Genomic DNA, 16,311 nt, shown 5'->3' on the forward strand with positions numbered 1-16,311 from the left:
AGAGGAGATGGGTCGTGCTCTAGGCAAAAGGCCTGAGCTCCTCCGGCAGGGAGTCCACCCGCCACTGACCCACCAGGAGTCCGGAACATTGCTCCCAGTTGATCCTGGCGGAGGACGCGGCCGAGTAAATCTCCTGGCACTCACACATCCTCCGCAGGTCAGCGGGATCCTCTACCGCGAGGAGCACGTCATCGGCGTAAGCCGAGAGGACGACCTCCACGCCCGGCCCTTGCAGAGCCAGTCCCGTCAACCTCGTCCGCAAGAGGCGCAGGAAAGGCTCCACGCAAACGGCGTATAACTGGCCGGACATGGGGCATCCCTGGCGCACCCCTCTCCTAAAGCGAAGGGGCGCCGTCAAGGACCCGTTAACCTTAATCAGACACTCCGCGGCGGCGTACAAAAGTCGGATCCGGGCGACGAAATGCGTCCTGAACCCGAAAGCGCGCAGAGTTCCGAGCAGATAGTCGTGATCCACCTTGTTGAACGCCTTCTCTTGGTCGAGGGATAGGAAGGCGACCGACAGACCAGCCTCCTGGGAACAATGGATGAGGTCCCGGACCAGATGGATGTTATCGTGGATTGTCCGGCCCGGGACCGTGTAGGACTGGTCGGGGTGGATCATGTGGTCCAGCACGGCACCAAGGCGAGCAGACATCGCCCTGGCGAAGATTTTGTAGTCCGTGCTGAGGAGGGAGACCGGGCGCCAGTTCTTAAGGAGGCGGAGATCGCCCTTCTTAGGCAGCAGGACGATGACTGCCCTGCGCCAAGAGAGGGGCATCTCCCCGGTCGCCAGACTTTCCCCCAGGACCCGCGCGTAGTCGCTCCCCAGGACGTCCCAGAACGCCCTGTGGAACTCCACGGTCAGCCCGTCCAGCCCCGGGGATTTTCCCCTCGAGAGCCGGTCGAGGGCACCGGTCAGCTCCGCCAGGCTTAGCGGAGCTTCCAGATTTTCGGCGCCCTCCGGGCTGACCTTCGGCAGGTCCTCCCACAAAACTCTACGTGCTTCCTCGCTGGACGGATCCGGAGAGAACAGAGCCCCGTAATATTCACGGGCCCTGTTGTTGACGCCCTCCGGATCCGAGACGAGAGAGCCGTCGTCGGCCAGCAGCGTCAAGAGCTGCTTACGGACACTCTGCCTTTTTTCCAGCGAGTAGAAGAAGGGGGAGCCGCGGTCCAGATCCCGCAGGAACCGGATCCGCGACCTCACGAACGCGCCTCGGGACCCGACGAGCTGCAGGTCCTTCAGCGCGGCCTTCTTCGCTTCGGACACTGTCCGCAGGGCCGGGTCCTGGACGACTTGACCGAGACGGGCTTCCAGGTCGAGCACCTCTTTTTCTAGGCGCCCGACCCTGGCCGCCCGCCTCTTGGTCGACCCCCTCACGTACTCTTGACAGAAGACGCGGACGTGAGCCTTGCCCACGTCCCACCATAGCCTCAAGGAGGGGAAGCCCCCCTGCTTCCTTCTCCAGTCGGACCAGAATCGACGGAACGAGTCCTGGAACCGCACGTCGTCCAGCAGCCGGTTGTTAAAGTGCCAGTACGCGGACCACGTCCTCGCGCGCAGCGAAGCGAGCTCCGCCCACACCAGGTGGTGGTCCGAAAACGGCACCGGCCGCATGGAGGCCGCCGGGACGCAGGAAACGTACGCCCGAGACACGTAAAGGCGGTCGACTCTAGACCATCCTACTCCAGGCCTCACCCAAGTAAAGGCGCTGGAGTCGGGGTGGAGATTTCGCCAGACGTCCACCAAGTCGAAGGACCCGACCAGGTCCCTCAACTTCTCCATCGCCGTCATGCACTGCGGGGCACCGGAGCGGTCCCTCGCCTCGAGGGTGCAGTTAAAATCCCCCCCGAGGACAATGCAGTCGCCGACGTCGACGGAGCCAAGAAGAGCGGACACCTCTTCAAAGAAGCGCGTCTGCTGCGGGCCGGGCTGAGGGGCGTACACATTCACGAGATGGAGCGGCACGTCCCCCAGGCGAACCGTTACGTGCAGCAAGCGGCCTGGCATGGGCTCCTCGACCCCCAAGATCTCCGGCTGAAAATGCGGGCCCAGCAAGATGGCCACCCCACTAGAAGTGGCGGTGAGGTGGCTCATGCGGACCTCTCCTTGCCATTCCAGGAGCCACATGGCTTCATCTCCCGGAATGGTGTGGGTTTCTTGCAGGAAGCACACCGCATATTTCCCCTCCCGCAGGAGCGAAAAATTGTTAAATCTACGGCGTGCCTCTCTGCTGCCGTTGATGTTGAGGCTGGCTATGGTTATCTTCATGACTAGAGCAGAGTGCAACCTCTACCTAACCTATTGTGGGGAAGGAGTGGAGTCGTTTGTTGACCTCCACTCCTTCAGCAGCCCAGCGAGGAACTTTTTGAGCTGGCGCAGCTCAATGCCCTGAGCCTTTGATAAGGGCCCGCCCGCGGCCATGGTTTTAGCGGCGGCGCGGACGGACGCGACGAGCAGCCCCGGCTCGGACCATCTTTCCAGGGCCAGACGGGCTTGGTCGCGGCGACCCCGGCACTGGACCAAAAAGTCCCGGAGTTCCTCTACGGGAATGAGGAGGGTCTCACTGGCGGCCGCGAGCAGATCCACCGCCTCACTGGCGATGGACTCGAGATCTTCACCCGCGTCCTCCACCGAGTCCCCGTCCCCCTCTGGGAGGTCGCCGCTAGCAGCCGGCCCGTCGACCGCACGAGGTACGGCAAACGGCCCGGCCGCTCCATCTGGCCCTGGCTCTGCCCCGGTCCCACCCCCAGGATCGTCGGCAGAGGAATCCCCACTGGGCTCTTTTAAAATTAGTGCTGGGTCGGGAAGCGACAGCGGAAGGGGTTCCCCCTCTGCCCCAGGAACCGGGGAACATGGAGAGACCTGGTCAAAGTAATGTTCCAGGTCCTCCAATTCCCCCAGCTCCACAGAAGGGGGCGAGGGTTGTTGTTCTTATCCCTCCCCGCCGCCACCCTCCAGCCCAGCGTGTACGGATTCAATAAAATTGGCATTTTCAGTTTCTGCCGAGTCGAGCAAATCCCGGGGGAAGTTGGGTATTGGCTGGGCGGGCTCAGGTTCGGCCTTTTCGGCCCTGCCCGCCTCAGTCCCCGGGACGCTCGACCCGGCGGCTAGGCATTCTTCCGCTGGCCCCACGCCCCCCACGACAGACAGACCTTCCACGCCATCCCCAGGAGGCAGCGGCTGGGTAGCCTCGACTGCCTCACCCTCCCCGGGGACAGATTCCTCGCGCCTACAGCGCAATTTGGGGGCGCTGGTGGGGGACGCGGGACACGCGGCGGGCACCGCCTCCTCCGCGGAGGGATGTTGTTCCCCCTCCGCCTCATTGGGGCGGTGCCTCCTTTTGTTCCTGGGGGTGCGCGGAGGCAGGGAGACCTCCATGTCTGCCGAGGCCTCCCGTTCCGCCCCCCCCTTTTCCTTATCTTGCCCGCGCCCGAGCCCCTCTGCGGTATTGGTCAAGGGCTCGGGCATGGGCTCAGGGCACCCTGTGCTCGCCGGTGACTGGGTTGGGCTGAGCGCGGTGGTCAAACTTTCTGGCGCACTGAGGGGACCCGCCTCTAGATGTCTCGTCTTCTTCCGCGCCTTCTTTTCGATCGGACGCTCTCCCTCCCCCCCGCCGGAGGCCGTGAAAACAAAGGCCCCCGACGATGCCCGCGCACCTACGGCTCCCGGCACGCGGACGCAACTAGGGGGAGGGGTGGCGGCGGCGCCAGCCTTGGCCGCCTTCGGTGGTTTGGCGGCCTTGGAGGCAGGGCAGTTCTTGCGAATGTGCCCCACCTCTCTGCAGGCATGGCACCGCACACCGTCCGACGTCCAGAAGACGCGGTAGGCAGTCCCCTCGTGCACCTCATTAAAATAGCCCTCCGTCGTCTTCTCCCGCGCCAGCCGGACAAAATAGCTGGCAGCGGAAGGAGAACACGTGGCACAGGCTGCTCTCCCTGAGGCCGAGCGGTATGGGGTTGATCCCCGACCTTACCTCCCCCAGTTGGTGTAGGTGAGGGAGGAGGAGCTCAGTGGGAACAAAGGGTGGGACGTTTGACACGATGACCCTCTGTACGGTGGCCTCGAGAAGGTCCACCGGCAGGAACGTCCCGCCCACCGTGAGCCCCTTTTCAAGGGCCAGGGACACCGCCCGCTCCGACCCCAGGAAGAACACGGCCTTCCCAGACATCTTGGAGGCTGCGACAATGGCCGAGGGGCCGACTACCCAAGCCATCGCCCGCACGCACTCCTCAATGCTCATTGTGGGGTGAGTGTAGCTCTTGACCCCGTTTTTTTTTGTTATTAATGTAAAAGGTGGCAGGGCAGCGGGTGGCGCAGGAGGTGCCGTGGATGTGGACACCGCCTGCGCATATGTCTTCGCTGGCCCTGCCACCGGCGTGGATGGGGTCGCCATCACGGGGTCCCTTTAAGGGCTACACCCACCCCAAAGTCACAGGCCTTAATGGTCTTAATTGGCCTCTTATCTAAAGACTGAGCAGAGGAGTTCTTAACGAGGCACACCTCTCCCCTAGTTGGCAATTGGGGAGGGGCCTTGCTCCCTCTGCTCAGTTGTCTCAATTGTTTTCTATTTTTTTTAGATTAGGAGGAAGGGGTCTCAGAGAGAGAGGGGAGAAACAGAGAGTAACAGAGAAAGAGAGATGGGGGTGGGAAGGGGGGGGAACTGCGAGGGCAGGTCTCCCCTCGCAGCTGTGGGTGGGTGCAATCCCCAGATGGCAAAACACAAAATAGTCTTTGGGGTAGTCTTTGGGTGGGGGGAGAAGATGTCTTCACCTGGGGCAGCTAGAGCCACCAGGCACACACTCCTAACGATGTTAAATGTGTGATTAAAGAAATGAAATCTTCAGCCTGGTAGCTCCAGCTATCCCAGGCTAGGCAATTGGGGGGGGGGGGGGTTCAATTGTGTGTGGGGCCTAGTTGTAGGCAAGACCCCCACACACACTTTCCACACACACACACCCCCCGCGATGTTCCGGCCCTCAGTGGTCTTCTTTCCTCCCCCCACCGATATAACAAAGTATTTTGGGGACTGCACCAAAACACACTCACCTGTAGAATGGTAGAGTCTCCCTCCTTCCACACTGGATGTTGTTGTTGGTCTTTCCCCCTCTCTCCAACTCTTTGTAGAAAAGGTAAAGATGTTAAAAGTTTTCTGCTTTTTCCTCCTCTCCCTCTGGGTGAAAGTTGGTGGTGAAGCCCCTTCCTTCCTTCTCTTCCTGGGCTGTTCTCAGGGCTCACCAGGCAGGAGCTGCTCCTCTCACTGCAGCACAGCTCCAACTGTGCAGGACACGCCTCCACTGCTCCACAATTGGCCCTTGTGCATGAAACTCTTTTGAGTTTACCTGAAAATAAACATAAACATTAAACCGTGCCACCCGCCTGGGTGACACAGCAGACATTTACAAGGCCCTTTTTTTTTTTGGTTTTTTTTTTGGGGCGCTAAAATCACATTTTTCCAAGTGCCCCCTATAAAAGGGGAGGGGGAAACTAAAAGCACCGACAATTAAAACAAATTAAACTTTAAAACGTAAAATCAAATTAAAATTTGGTTGCCGGGCGTGATGATGCACTCCAGTCCCTCCGGTGCCCACCACTCGCGGAAGGCCGCGAGCGTACCAGTGGACACCGCGTGCTCCATCTCCAAGGACACCCTGGACCGGATGTAAGAGCGGAAGAGAGGCAGGCAGTCAGGTTGAACGACCCCCTCGACCGCCCGCTGCCTGGACCGGCTGATGGCACCCTTGGCCGTGCCCAGGAGCAGTCCTACGAGGATGCCTTCGAACCTACCCGCTCCCCTCTGCACAGGGTGCCCAAAGATCAGGAGAGTGGGACTGAAGTGCAACCAGAATTTCAGGAGCAGCCCCTTCAAATAATAAAACAGGGGCTGCAACCTTGTGCATTCCATAAAAACATGGAACACGGACTCTTCCAGACCGCAGAAATTGCAGGCGGCCTGGGAGTCCGTGAACCGGCTTAAAAATTTGTTGCACGGCACTGCTCCGTGCACCACGCTCCAGGCCAAGTCCCCGATGAATAGTGGGAGGACCCCTGCGTAGAGTGCCCTCCATCGGGGACCCCCGCCTCCTCCGGACGGCAAGATGGTACGCCATGGCGTGTCCGGACGGCCGGTGAGGATGGCAAAGTTGAGAGTGTGCAGGAGCAGCCCGTACAGGAAACCCCTCCGCGCGGAACTGAAAGGCACGGAGGGGATTTCCCCGAGGCGGCTCAAGTTGTGAGGCGCCGGCCCCCGAGGGAGGTTCCGGGGTTTGGCGCCGATGAGGAATTCTGTCCGGACGGGGGTCAGTTCGGACGGGATCTCCCCACGTGCTTGAGCCTCCTCGATGCACCTAACGGAGTCAGGGCCCAGAGCTGTTTTTAGCGACTCGATGGCATCGGCCGCGTGGCGGACGTTGGCAGAATTTAGGCGCCGCGCCAGCGTGTCTGGCGCCATTCAGCCCGCTCCTCCGCCATCGAGCAGGTCCCTGACCCTGGTCACCTCACCAGCCACAGCCCTCTCTTCCGACCGCCACATAAAACCTCGGTTGTGGAGGTACGGATTCCCGAGCAGCGGCTCCTGCAGGACGGCCGCCACTCCAGCCGGCGGAGAGCTGCGCTTGGTGGAGACTTTGTTCCAGACCCTGATGAGGTCCCTGTAAAAGACAGGCAGCTCCCGGAGGGCGGTCCTGACAGCCCCCAAGTTCACAAACAGGAGCTGCGTGTCGTAGTTGAGGTCGCGCTGCTGGCGGAAGAAATACGTCGCCAGAGCGCACCACCTAGGAGGGGGCTCGACGTAAAGGTATCTCTGCAGGGTCTGAAGACGGAAAGTCGCGAGCTCGGCGCTGACGCACACCAACGACTGACCGCCCTCCTCAAGCGGGAGACTCAAGACCGCAGCAGAGACCCAGTGCTTCCTGTTGTTCCAGAAGAAGTCCACCAGCTTCTTCTGTATCTTGGCGACAAACGCAGGGGGAGGGGTCAAAGTGACCAGCCGGTACCACAACATTGCGGCCACCAGCTGGTTTATGACTAGCGCTCGACCCCTGTAGGACAGCACTCAGAGCAGTCCTGTCCAGCGCCCTAGGCGAGCGGCGACCTTGGCCTCCAGCTCCTGCCAGTTCGCCGGCCAGGCTCCCTCGTCGGGGCTAAGGTAGACTCCCAGATAGAGGAGATGGGTCGTGCTCTAGGCAAAAGGCCTGAGCTCCTCCGGCAGGGAGTCCACCCGCCACTGACCCACCAGGAGTCCGGAACATTTCTCCCAGTTGATCCTGGCGGAGGACGCGGTCGAGTAAATCTCCTGGCACTCACGCATCCTCCGCAGGTCAGCGGGATCCTCTACCGCGAGGAGCACGTCATTGGCGTAAGCCGAGAGGACGACCTCCACGCCCGGCCCTTGCAGAGCCAGTCCCGTCAACCTCGTCCGCAAGAGGCGCAGGAAAGGCTCCACGCAAACGGCGTATAACTGGCCGGACATGGGGCATCCCTGGCGCACCCCTCTCCTAAAGCGAAGGGGCGCCATCAAGGACCCGTTAACCTTAATCAGACACTCCGCGGCGGCGTACAAAAGTCGGATCTGGGCGACGAAATGCGTACCGAACCCGAAAGCGCGCAGAGTTCCGAGCAGATAGTCGTGATCCACCCTGTCGAACGCCTTCTCTTGGTCGAGGGATAGGAAGGCGACCGACAGACCAGCCTCCTGGGAACAATGGATGAGGTCCCGGACCAGATGGATGTTATCGTGGATTGTCCGGCCTGGGACCGTGTAGGACTGGTCGGGGTGCATCATGTGGTCCAGCACGGCACCAAGGCGAGCAGACATCGCCCTGGCGAAGATTTTGTAGTCCGTGCTGAGGATGGAGACCAGGCGCCAGTTCTTAAGGAGGCGGAGATCGCCCTTCTTAGGCAGCAGGACGATGACTGCCCTGCGCCAAGAGAGGGGCATCTCGCCGGTCGCCAGACTTTCCCCCAGGACCCGCGCGTAGTCGTTCCCCAGGACGTCCCAGAACGCCCTGTGGAACTCCACGGTCAGCCCGTCCAGCCCCGGGGATTTTCCCCTCGAGAGCCGGTCGAGGGCACCGGTCAGCTCCGCCAGGCTTAGCGGAGCTTCCAGATTTTCGGCGCCCTCCGGGCTGACCTTCGGCAGGTCCTCCCACAAAACTCTACGCGCTTCCTCGCTGGACGGATCCGGAGAGAACAGAGCCCCGTAATATTCACGGGCCCTGTTGTTGACGCCCTCCGGATCCGAGACGAGAGAGCCGTCGTCGGCCAGCAGCGTCAAGAGCTGCTTACGGACACTCTGCCTTTTTTCCAGCGAGTAGAAGAAGGGGGAGCCGCGGTCCAGATCCCGCAGGAACCGGATCCACGACCTCACGAACGCGCCTCGGGACCCGACGAGCTGCAGGTCCTTCAGCGCGGCCTTCTTCGCTTTGTACACCGTCCGCAGGGCCGGGTCCTGGACGACTTGACCGAGACGGGCTTCCAGGTCGAGCACCTCTTTCTCTAGGCGCCCGACTCTGGCCGCCCGCCTCTTGGTCGACCCCCTCGCGTACTCTTGACAGAAGACGCGGACGTGAGCCTTGCCCACATCCCACCATAGCCTCAAGGAGGGGAAGCCCCCCTGCTTCCTTCTCCAGTCGGACCAGAATCGACGGAACGAGTCCTGGAACCGCACGTCCTCCAGCAACCGGTTGTTAAAGTGCCAGTACGCGGACCCCATCCTCGCGCGGAGCGAAGCGAGCTCCGTCCACACCAGTTGGTGGTCCGAACACGGCACCGGCCACACCAGTTGGTGGTCCGAACACGGCACCGGCCGCATGGAGGCCGCCGGGACGCAGGAAACGTACGCCCGAGACACGTAAAGGCGGTCGACTCGAGACCATCCTACTCCAGGCCTCACCCAAGTAAAGGCGCTGGAGTCGGGGTGGAGATTTCGCCAGACGTCCACCAAGTCGAAGGACCCGACCAGGTCCCTCAACTTCTCCATCGCCGTCATGCACTGCGGGGCACCGGAGCGGTCCCTCGCCTCGAGGGTGCAGTTAAAATCCCCCCAGAGGACAATGCAGTCGCCGACATCGACGGAGCCAAGAAGAGCGGACACCTCTTCAAAGAAGCGCGTTTGCTGCGGGCCGGGCTGAGGGGCATACACGTTCACGAGATGGAGCGGCACGTCCCCCAGGCGAACCGTTACGTGCAGCAAGCGGTCTGGCACGGGCTCCTCGACCCCAAGATCTCCGGCTGAAAATGCGGGCCCAGCAAGATGGCCACCCCACTAGAAATGGCGGTGAGGTGCCTCATGCGGACCTCTCCTTGCCATTCCAGGAGCCACGTGGCTTCGTCTCCCGGCACGGTGTGGGTTTCTTGCAGGAAGCACACCGCATATTTCCCCACCCGCAGGAGTGAAAAATTGTCAAATCTACGGCGTATCCCTCTGCCGCCGTTGATGCTGAGGCTGGCTATGGTTATCTTCATGGCAAAAGCATAGTGCAACCTCTACCTTAACCTATTGTGGGGGAGGGAGAGGAGTCTTTTGTTGAACTCCACTCCCTCCGCAGCCCAGCGAGGAGTCCCTCGAGCTCGCGCAGCTCAAGGTGTTGCTCCTTTGTCAAGGGCCCGCCCGCGGCCAAGGTTTTAGCGGCGGCGCGGACGGACCCCTTGATCAGCTCCGGCTCGGACCATTTTTCCTGGGCCAGTCGGGCTTGGTTGCAGCGACCCCGACTCTGAGCCAAAAAGTCCCGCAGTTCCTTTGCAGGAATGAGGATGGTCTCGGCGGCGGCCGCGAGCAGATCCACCGCCTCGCTGGCGGTGGTCTCTAGATTTTCTCCCGCGTCCCCCACCGAGTCCCCGTCCTCCTCCGGGAGGTGGCCGCCAGCAGCCGGCCCATCGACCGCACAAGGTACGGCAAATGAACCGGCCGCTCCAACCGGCCCTGGCTCTGCCCCGATCCCACCCCCAGGATCGTCGGCAGAGGAGTTCTCACTGGGCTCTTTTAAAAATGGTGCTGGGTCGGGAAATGACAGCGGAAGGGGTTCCCCCTCCGCCCCAGGAACCGGGGAACAAGGAGAGACCCGGCCATAGGAAATCCCCAGTCTCTCCAAGTGCTCCAGCTCCAAAGTAAGGGGCGAGGGTGGGTGTTCCTGCCCCTCCCCGCTGCCACCCCCCGGCCCAGCATCTACAGTGTCATTAAATTTCTTAATTGTTTGTGTTTCTGCCGGGTCGAGCGACTCCCGGGGGAAGTTGATTAATAGGTGGGCGGGCTCAGGTTCGGCCTTTTCGGCCCCGCCCGCCTCAGTCCCCGGGACGCCAGGCCCGGCGGCAATGCATTCCTCCGCGGTCCCCACGCCCCCCACGACAGGCAGATCTTCCACGTCATCCCCGGGAGGCAGAGGCTGGGCAGCCTCGACTGTCTCACCCTCCCCGGGGACAGACTCCTCCCGCCTACGGCGCTGCTTGGGGGCACTGGTGGGGGACGCGGGACACGCGGCGGGCACCGACTCCTCCGCGGAGGGATGTTGCTCCCCCTCCGCCTCAACGGAGCGGCGCCTCCTTTTGTTGCTGGAGGTGCGCTGAGGCAGGGAGACCTCCATGTCTGCCGAGGCCTCCCGCTCCGCCCCCCCCTTTTCCTTTTCTTGCCCGCGCCCGGGCCCCTCTGCGGTGTTGTTCAAGGGCTCGCGCACGGGCTCAGGGCACCCCGCGCTCGCCGGTGACTGGGTTGGGCCGAGCGCGGTGGTCAAACTTTCCGGCGCAATGAGGGGACCCGCCTCTAGATGTCTCGTCTTCTTCCGCGCCTTCTCTTCGATCGGATGCTCTTCCTCCCCCCCGCCGGAGGCCGTGAAAACAAAGGCCCCCGACGATGCCCGCGCACCTACGGCTCCCGGCACGCGGACGCAACTAGGGGGAGGGGTGGGGGCGGCGCCAGCCTTGGCCGCCCTCGGTGGTTTGGCGGCCTTGGAGGCGGGGCAGTTCTTACGAACATGCCCCACCTCCCTACAGGCATGGCACCGCACACCGTCCGACGTCCAGAAGACGCGGTAGGCAGTCCCCTCGTGCACCACATTGAAATTTCCCTCCGTCGTCTCCTCCCGCGCCAGCCGGACAAAGAGCTGGCGGCGGAAGGAGAACACGTGGCGCAGGCTGTTCTCCCTGAGGCCGAGCGGTATGGGGTTGATCCCCGACCTTACCTCCCCCAGTTGGTGTAGGTGAGGGAGGAGGAGCTCAGCGGGAACAAAGGGCGGGACGTTCGACACGATGACCCTCTGCACGGTGGCCTCGAGAGGGTCCACCGGCAGGAACGTCCCGCCCACCGTGAGCCCCTTTTCAAGGGCCAGGGACACCGCCCGCTCCGACCCCAGGAAGAACACGGCCTTCCCAGACATCTTGGAGGCTGCGACAATGGCCGAGGGGCCGACTACCCCAGCCATCGCCCGCACGCACTCCTCGATGCTCATTGTGGAGTGAGTATAGCTCTTGACCCCGTGTTTTTTTGTAATAAGTCTGAATGGTGGCAGGGCAGCGGGTGGCGCAGGAGGTGCCGTGGAAGCGGTTGCCACCTGCGCACATGCCTTTGCTGGCTCTGCCACCGGCGTGGATGGGGTCGCCATCACGGGGTCCCTTTAAGAGCTACACCCACCCCAAAGTCACAGGCCTTAATGGTCTTAATTAGGCCTCGTTTGATTAGATTGAGCAGAGGAGCTCTTAACGAGGCACACCTCTCCCCTAGTTGGCAATTGGGGAGGGGCCTTGCTCCCTCTGCTCAGTTGTCTCAATTGTTTTATATATTTTTTTTAAATTAATTTGGGAGGAAGGGGTCTCAGAGAGAGAGGGGAGAAACAGAGTAACAGAGAAAGAGGGAGAGGGGTGGGAAGGGGGGTGGACTGCAAGGGCAGGTCTCCCCTCGCAGCTGTGGGTGGTTGCAATCCCCAGATGGTAAAACACAAAATAGTCTTTGGGATGGTCTTCGGGTGAGGGGAGAAGATGTCTTCACCTGGGGCAGCTCGAGCCACCAGGCACACACTCCTAATGATGTTTAATGGGTGATTAAAGAAATAAAATCTTCAGCCTGGTAGCTCCAGCTATCCCAGGCTAGGCAATTGGGGGGGGTGGGGGGATTCAATTGTGGGAGGGGCCTAGTTGTAAGCAAGGCCCCCACACACACTTCCACACACACACACCCCCCGCGATGTTCCGGCCCTCAGTGGTCTTCTTTCCTCCCCCCACCGATAGAGCAAAGTCTTTACGGGGAAATGCACCAACACCCACCTGTAGAATGTTGTAGACTCTCCCTCCTTCCACACAGGTTGTTGTTTTTTTCCCCCTCTCTCCAACTCTCTGTAGTTGTAATAAATGTTAAAATTGTTTCTGTGCTCCTCCTCTCCCTCCGGATGTTGAATGGGTAGCAAGCTAGCCCTTTCCTCCTCTTCCTGGGCTGGTCTCAGGGCTCACTCCAGGCCTTCCAGGCAGGAGCTAAGGTTGGTAGCTGCTCCTCTCACTGCAGCACAGCTCCACCTGTGCAGGACACGCCTCCACTGCTCCACAATTGGCCCTTGTGCATGAATCCCAAAAAGTTAATTTGCAGGTGCAGCAGGTAATCAGGAAGGCGAATGAAATGTTGGTCTTCATTGTGAGAGGGATGGAGTACAAAAGCAGGGAGGTCCTGCTGCAACTGTTCAGGGTGTTGGTGAGGCCGCACCTGGAGTACTGTGTGCAGTTTTGTCACCTTACTTAAGGAACTATATACTAGATTTGGAGGGGGTACAGAGACGATTCACGAGGCTGATACCGGAGATGAGGGAGTTACCTTATGATGATAGATTGAGAAGACTGGGTCTTTACTCGTTGGAGTTCAGAAGGATGAGGGGAGATCTTATCGAAACATTTACAATAATGGAAGGGATAGACAAGATAGAGGCAGAGAGTTTGTTTCCACTGGTCTGGGAGACTAGAACTAGGGGGCACAGCCTCAAAATACGGGGAAGCCAATTTAAAACCGAGTTGAGAAGGAATTTCTTCTCCCAGAGGGTTGTGAATCTGTGGAATTCTTTGCCCAAGGAAGCAGTTGAGGCTAGCTCATTGAATGTATTCAAATCACAGATAGATAGATTTTTAACCAATAAGGGAATTAAGGGTTACAGGGAGCGGGCGGGTAAGTGGAGCTGAGTCCATGGCCAGATCAGCCATGATCTTGTTGAATGGCGGAGCAGGCTCGAGGGGCTAGATGGCCTACTCCTGTTCCTAATTCTTATGTTCTTATGTTCTTATGTATGTCATGTTGTGATTTCCATTATTATCATATTTCATATGCATGACATTTTACAACAACAACATCTATTTATAAAGTGCCTTTGATGGAGTGAAATGTCCCCAGACGCTCCACAGGAAAGTTATCAATCAAAATTTGAAACCGAGTGACATAAGGTAGGGTAGATGACAAAAAGCTTGGTCAAAAAGGAAGGTTTTTAGGAGCATCTTGAAGAAGGAAAGAGAGACAGATGATTAGAGATGGAATTACGGGGTTTAAGGTCTTGACAGCTGAAGGCGTGGCTACCAATGGTGGTGTGATTAAAATCGGAGATGCTCAAGTTCCCAGAATTAGAGGAGCGCAGAGATCCCGGAGGGTTGTTGGGCTTATGTAGTCATGCAGGGATTGGAAACAAGGAGGAGAATTGTAAAATCAAGGCATTACTTAACCAGGAGCCAATGCAGCAAATTTTAACATATTTTGATCTTCATTTGGAGACATTCAAACCATTAACATTAATAAAACAAAGCACACATCAATAGGCTGTGCTCATTTAAATCTCACTTATCCTGTTATCGTTTGCTGTGGATCCCAATTCACAGTGTGATTAATAGCTGCATTTTGAGTCCTTAACACTTCCCCTCTAAAAGAGTGCTCATACATTTCCTGATATTTTACCCTACCACCATTAGATGCCTCCAACACATGTCACAAATACATTAGTTTTCCTAAAACTACTCATGACAACAATGCCAGAGATTCAGTATATCATGGATATCTTTTTTTAGACAATGATGTTTTCTCTGAAGGACTGATCCCACTTTCCTGATCATTCCAATATATCTCATTAGCAATGGAGCAGTTTTTTTAGAAATTCCTGATACAGCTTTCTGAAAATCCAACCATGCTAATATCTTAATCAGAAAGATATATTTTCCAGGAGATAACGAGATGCCGGTGCCTGAGACAAGTCGTTTTGCTGAATATGCAACTGTCAATAGAAAGGCAAATGAAGACGGTAAGTAGATGCATCATATTATGTGGCTCTATCTATATATGTATTGTTAACACAGAAACTGTCAGATTTCATTGAGTTAAAATGTTAGTTCGCAGAGCTCTTCAGATATGTAATGATAAATTCTGAGATATTTTAGCAATCTTTAGCAAAATAGATCTTTGTGATCTTATAGCTTCCCAACACTTCACATCCAGGCTCACACATGAAGAATGAACATTTGAGTTATATACTGGAGGGCTATCAGTGCTTGTGGAACCAGAACCCAGTGAGAGTCAGGAGAGGTGGGAGAAAAAGAGAATAAAGAGTAATGTGGAAAAAGATAGGAGTCACAAGCAATATTTTTAACTTACATTGTTTAGTAAATCTGCACCAACAGATACGGTGTTGATTCTCCAATTTATGACTCAACTGGGCAGCACTGTCACTTCAGAGACAGAAAGTTGTGGGTTCAAATCCCATTTCAGGCCTTGAGCATATACTCTAGAATGACACTTCACGGAGAATACTGCATTTTCAAAAGTGTTGTCGTTCAGTTCAGGCATGTTTCGGTGCATGTTAAAGATATCATCGTATCATTTGAAAAAGAGCAGGAAGTTGTGCTGATAAAAGTTCTTCCCTTAACCAACACCACCACAAGCGATGAACTGGTTGTTATCTCATTTCCTGCTTTTGGGACCTTGAACGGTGTTTGTTTACCTGATAACAGTACTTCCACTTTCAAAGTAATTCATTGCTTGCTTTGGGATATTTTCAAGCATGATATGTGTAGATGCAAATTCTTTATTTCTATCTTATTCTCTGCAGGCACAGAAAGAGAAGATATTCAGTACGGATCTATTGCTTTTCAGAAAAAATCATCAGGTAGTAAAATCTTTTAAATAAATCTGTTTTTCATTTTGCATTCTTTAAGGCAAGGAATTTTAGATGTGGATAATAAAACTCATTACCTTTCGGCAACTAATGTCAGCCTCGGGCACTCCGAAGGTAAAGATCCTGATATTCTGTCCTGTCAAAGTCCCCATCGCCAACCCCAGACGATCACCCACTGATGCCCCAGTGGGCCATTTTTCCATTTGCCACTCATATCCAACTTGTGCCCTCTCAGAGTGAAATTGTCAATAATGTTGAATTAGAGAAGGTATTGTGCTGTAGATCTGTTCTTAGTAGGAACTGATTTGAGATTACAGAAATAGAAACAACAAATATTAAAGTGACAACAGTCAGGCACATTATTGTGGTGACTTTGCTATTGGACTAAAAACCGGAAAGTCTTGAGTTCCAAAGCTACCATGGTATGTTGTGAAATTGAATCCAATAATTTTCATAATTTCTCAGCTAGTCCCAAGGAAATTTAGGTTACTGGGTTTACAAATGCCCTTCAGGGAATGTCACCAGCTTTGTGGCTTAAATGGGTCTCTAATCCACACTATATAAGGGTCTAGTTTCGGCTGCCCGCTAGAACGGCGCACATCGGAGAGGCTCACCTAATTTATAGAACAAAAATTGTGGCGAATACTTACCTCACGATTCTCCGATAGCTGTCGGCCCATTTCCACCTCGGCGCTGCGCAGCAGGAGCTGCTGGGGGCGGAGCTACAGCCCTGCGCCGAAAACAGTGCCGGCAGCTGCACACGTGCGCAGTAGCTCCCGGTGTCCTGTCTCCGGGGCGACGACCCGATCCCAGGCCGAAGGGACGTCGCCCCTATGCTGGGCCGAGTGGCCTGCGCATCTTACTTCGGCGGCGGGGCCCACCTGCCCGGCCGCTCGCTGGGTCGGCCCCGCCCAAAGTCCTCCTGGGAGACCGGTGATGGCGTCGTTGGTGGCGGGGCCCGCCCGCCCAGCCTCTCGCTGGGGGCAGGCCCCACCCGAAGAGTCATTGGCGGCCCGGCATCGGCTGCTGCAGGCCCCGCCCGATGTCCTCGGCAGGGCCTGGCTTCGTCGTCGGTGGCAGGGCCCTCTGCCTCTCGCTGGGGGCGGGGTCCACCCGAAGAGTCAGCGGTGGCGGCGGCCCGGTATCGTCATCTTCTTCTCTCCACCCCCCATCTTCTTCTCTCCCCCCGCA

At 57.5% G+C, this 16,311-nt stretch overlaps 1 protein-coding gene across 1 annotated transcript in view; it reads left to right on the forward strand.

Moving 5' to 3' along the window:
• LOC139262019 (uncharacterized) overlaps positions 1-16,311 on the forward strand; it is a 99,463-nt gene that overhangs the window by 64,821 nt on the left and 18,331 nt on the right. The window contains exons 10-11 of the mRNA XM_070877183.1: positions 14,173-14,250; positions 15,055-15,111. Coding sequence (XP_070733284.1) covers positions 14,173-14,250; positions 15,055-15,111 — 135 coding nt within the window. The remainder of the gene's footprint in view (positions 1-14,172; positions 14,251-15,054; positions 15,112-16,311) is intronic.

This window comes from Pristiophorus japonicus, chromosome 4 (assembly GCF_044704955.1).
Source record: "Pristiophorus japonicus isolate sPriJap1 chromosome 4, sPriJap1.hap1, whole genome shotgun sequence".
NCBI classification, from domain to species: domain Eukaryota; kingdom Metazoa; phylum Chordata; class Chondrichthyes; family Pristiophoridae; genus Pristiophorus; species Pristiophorus japonicus.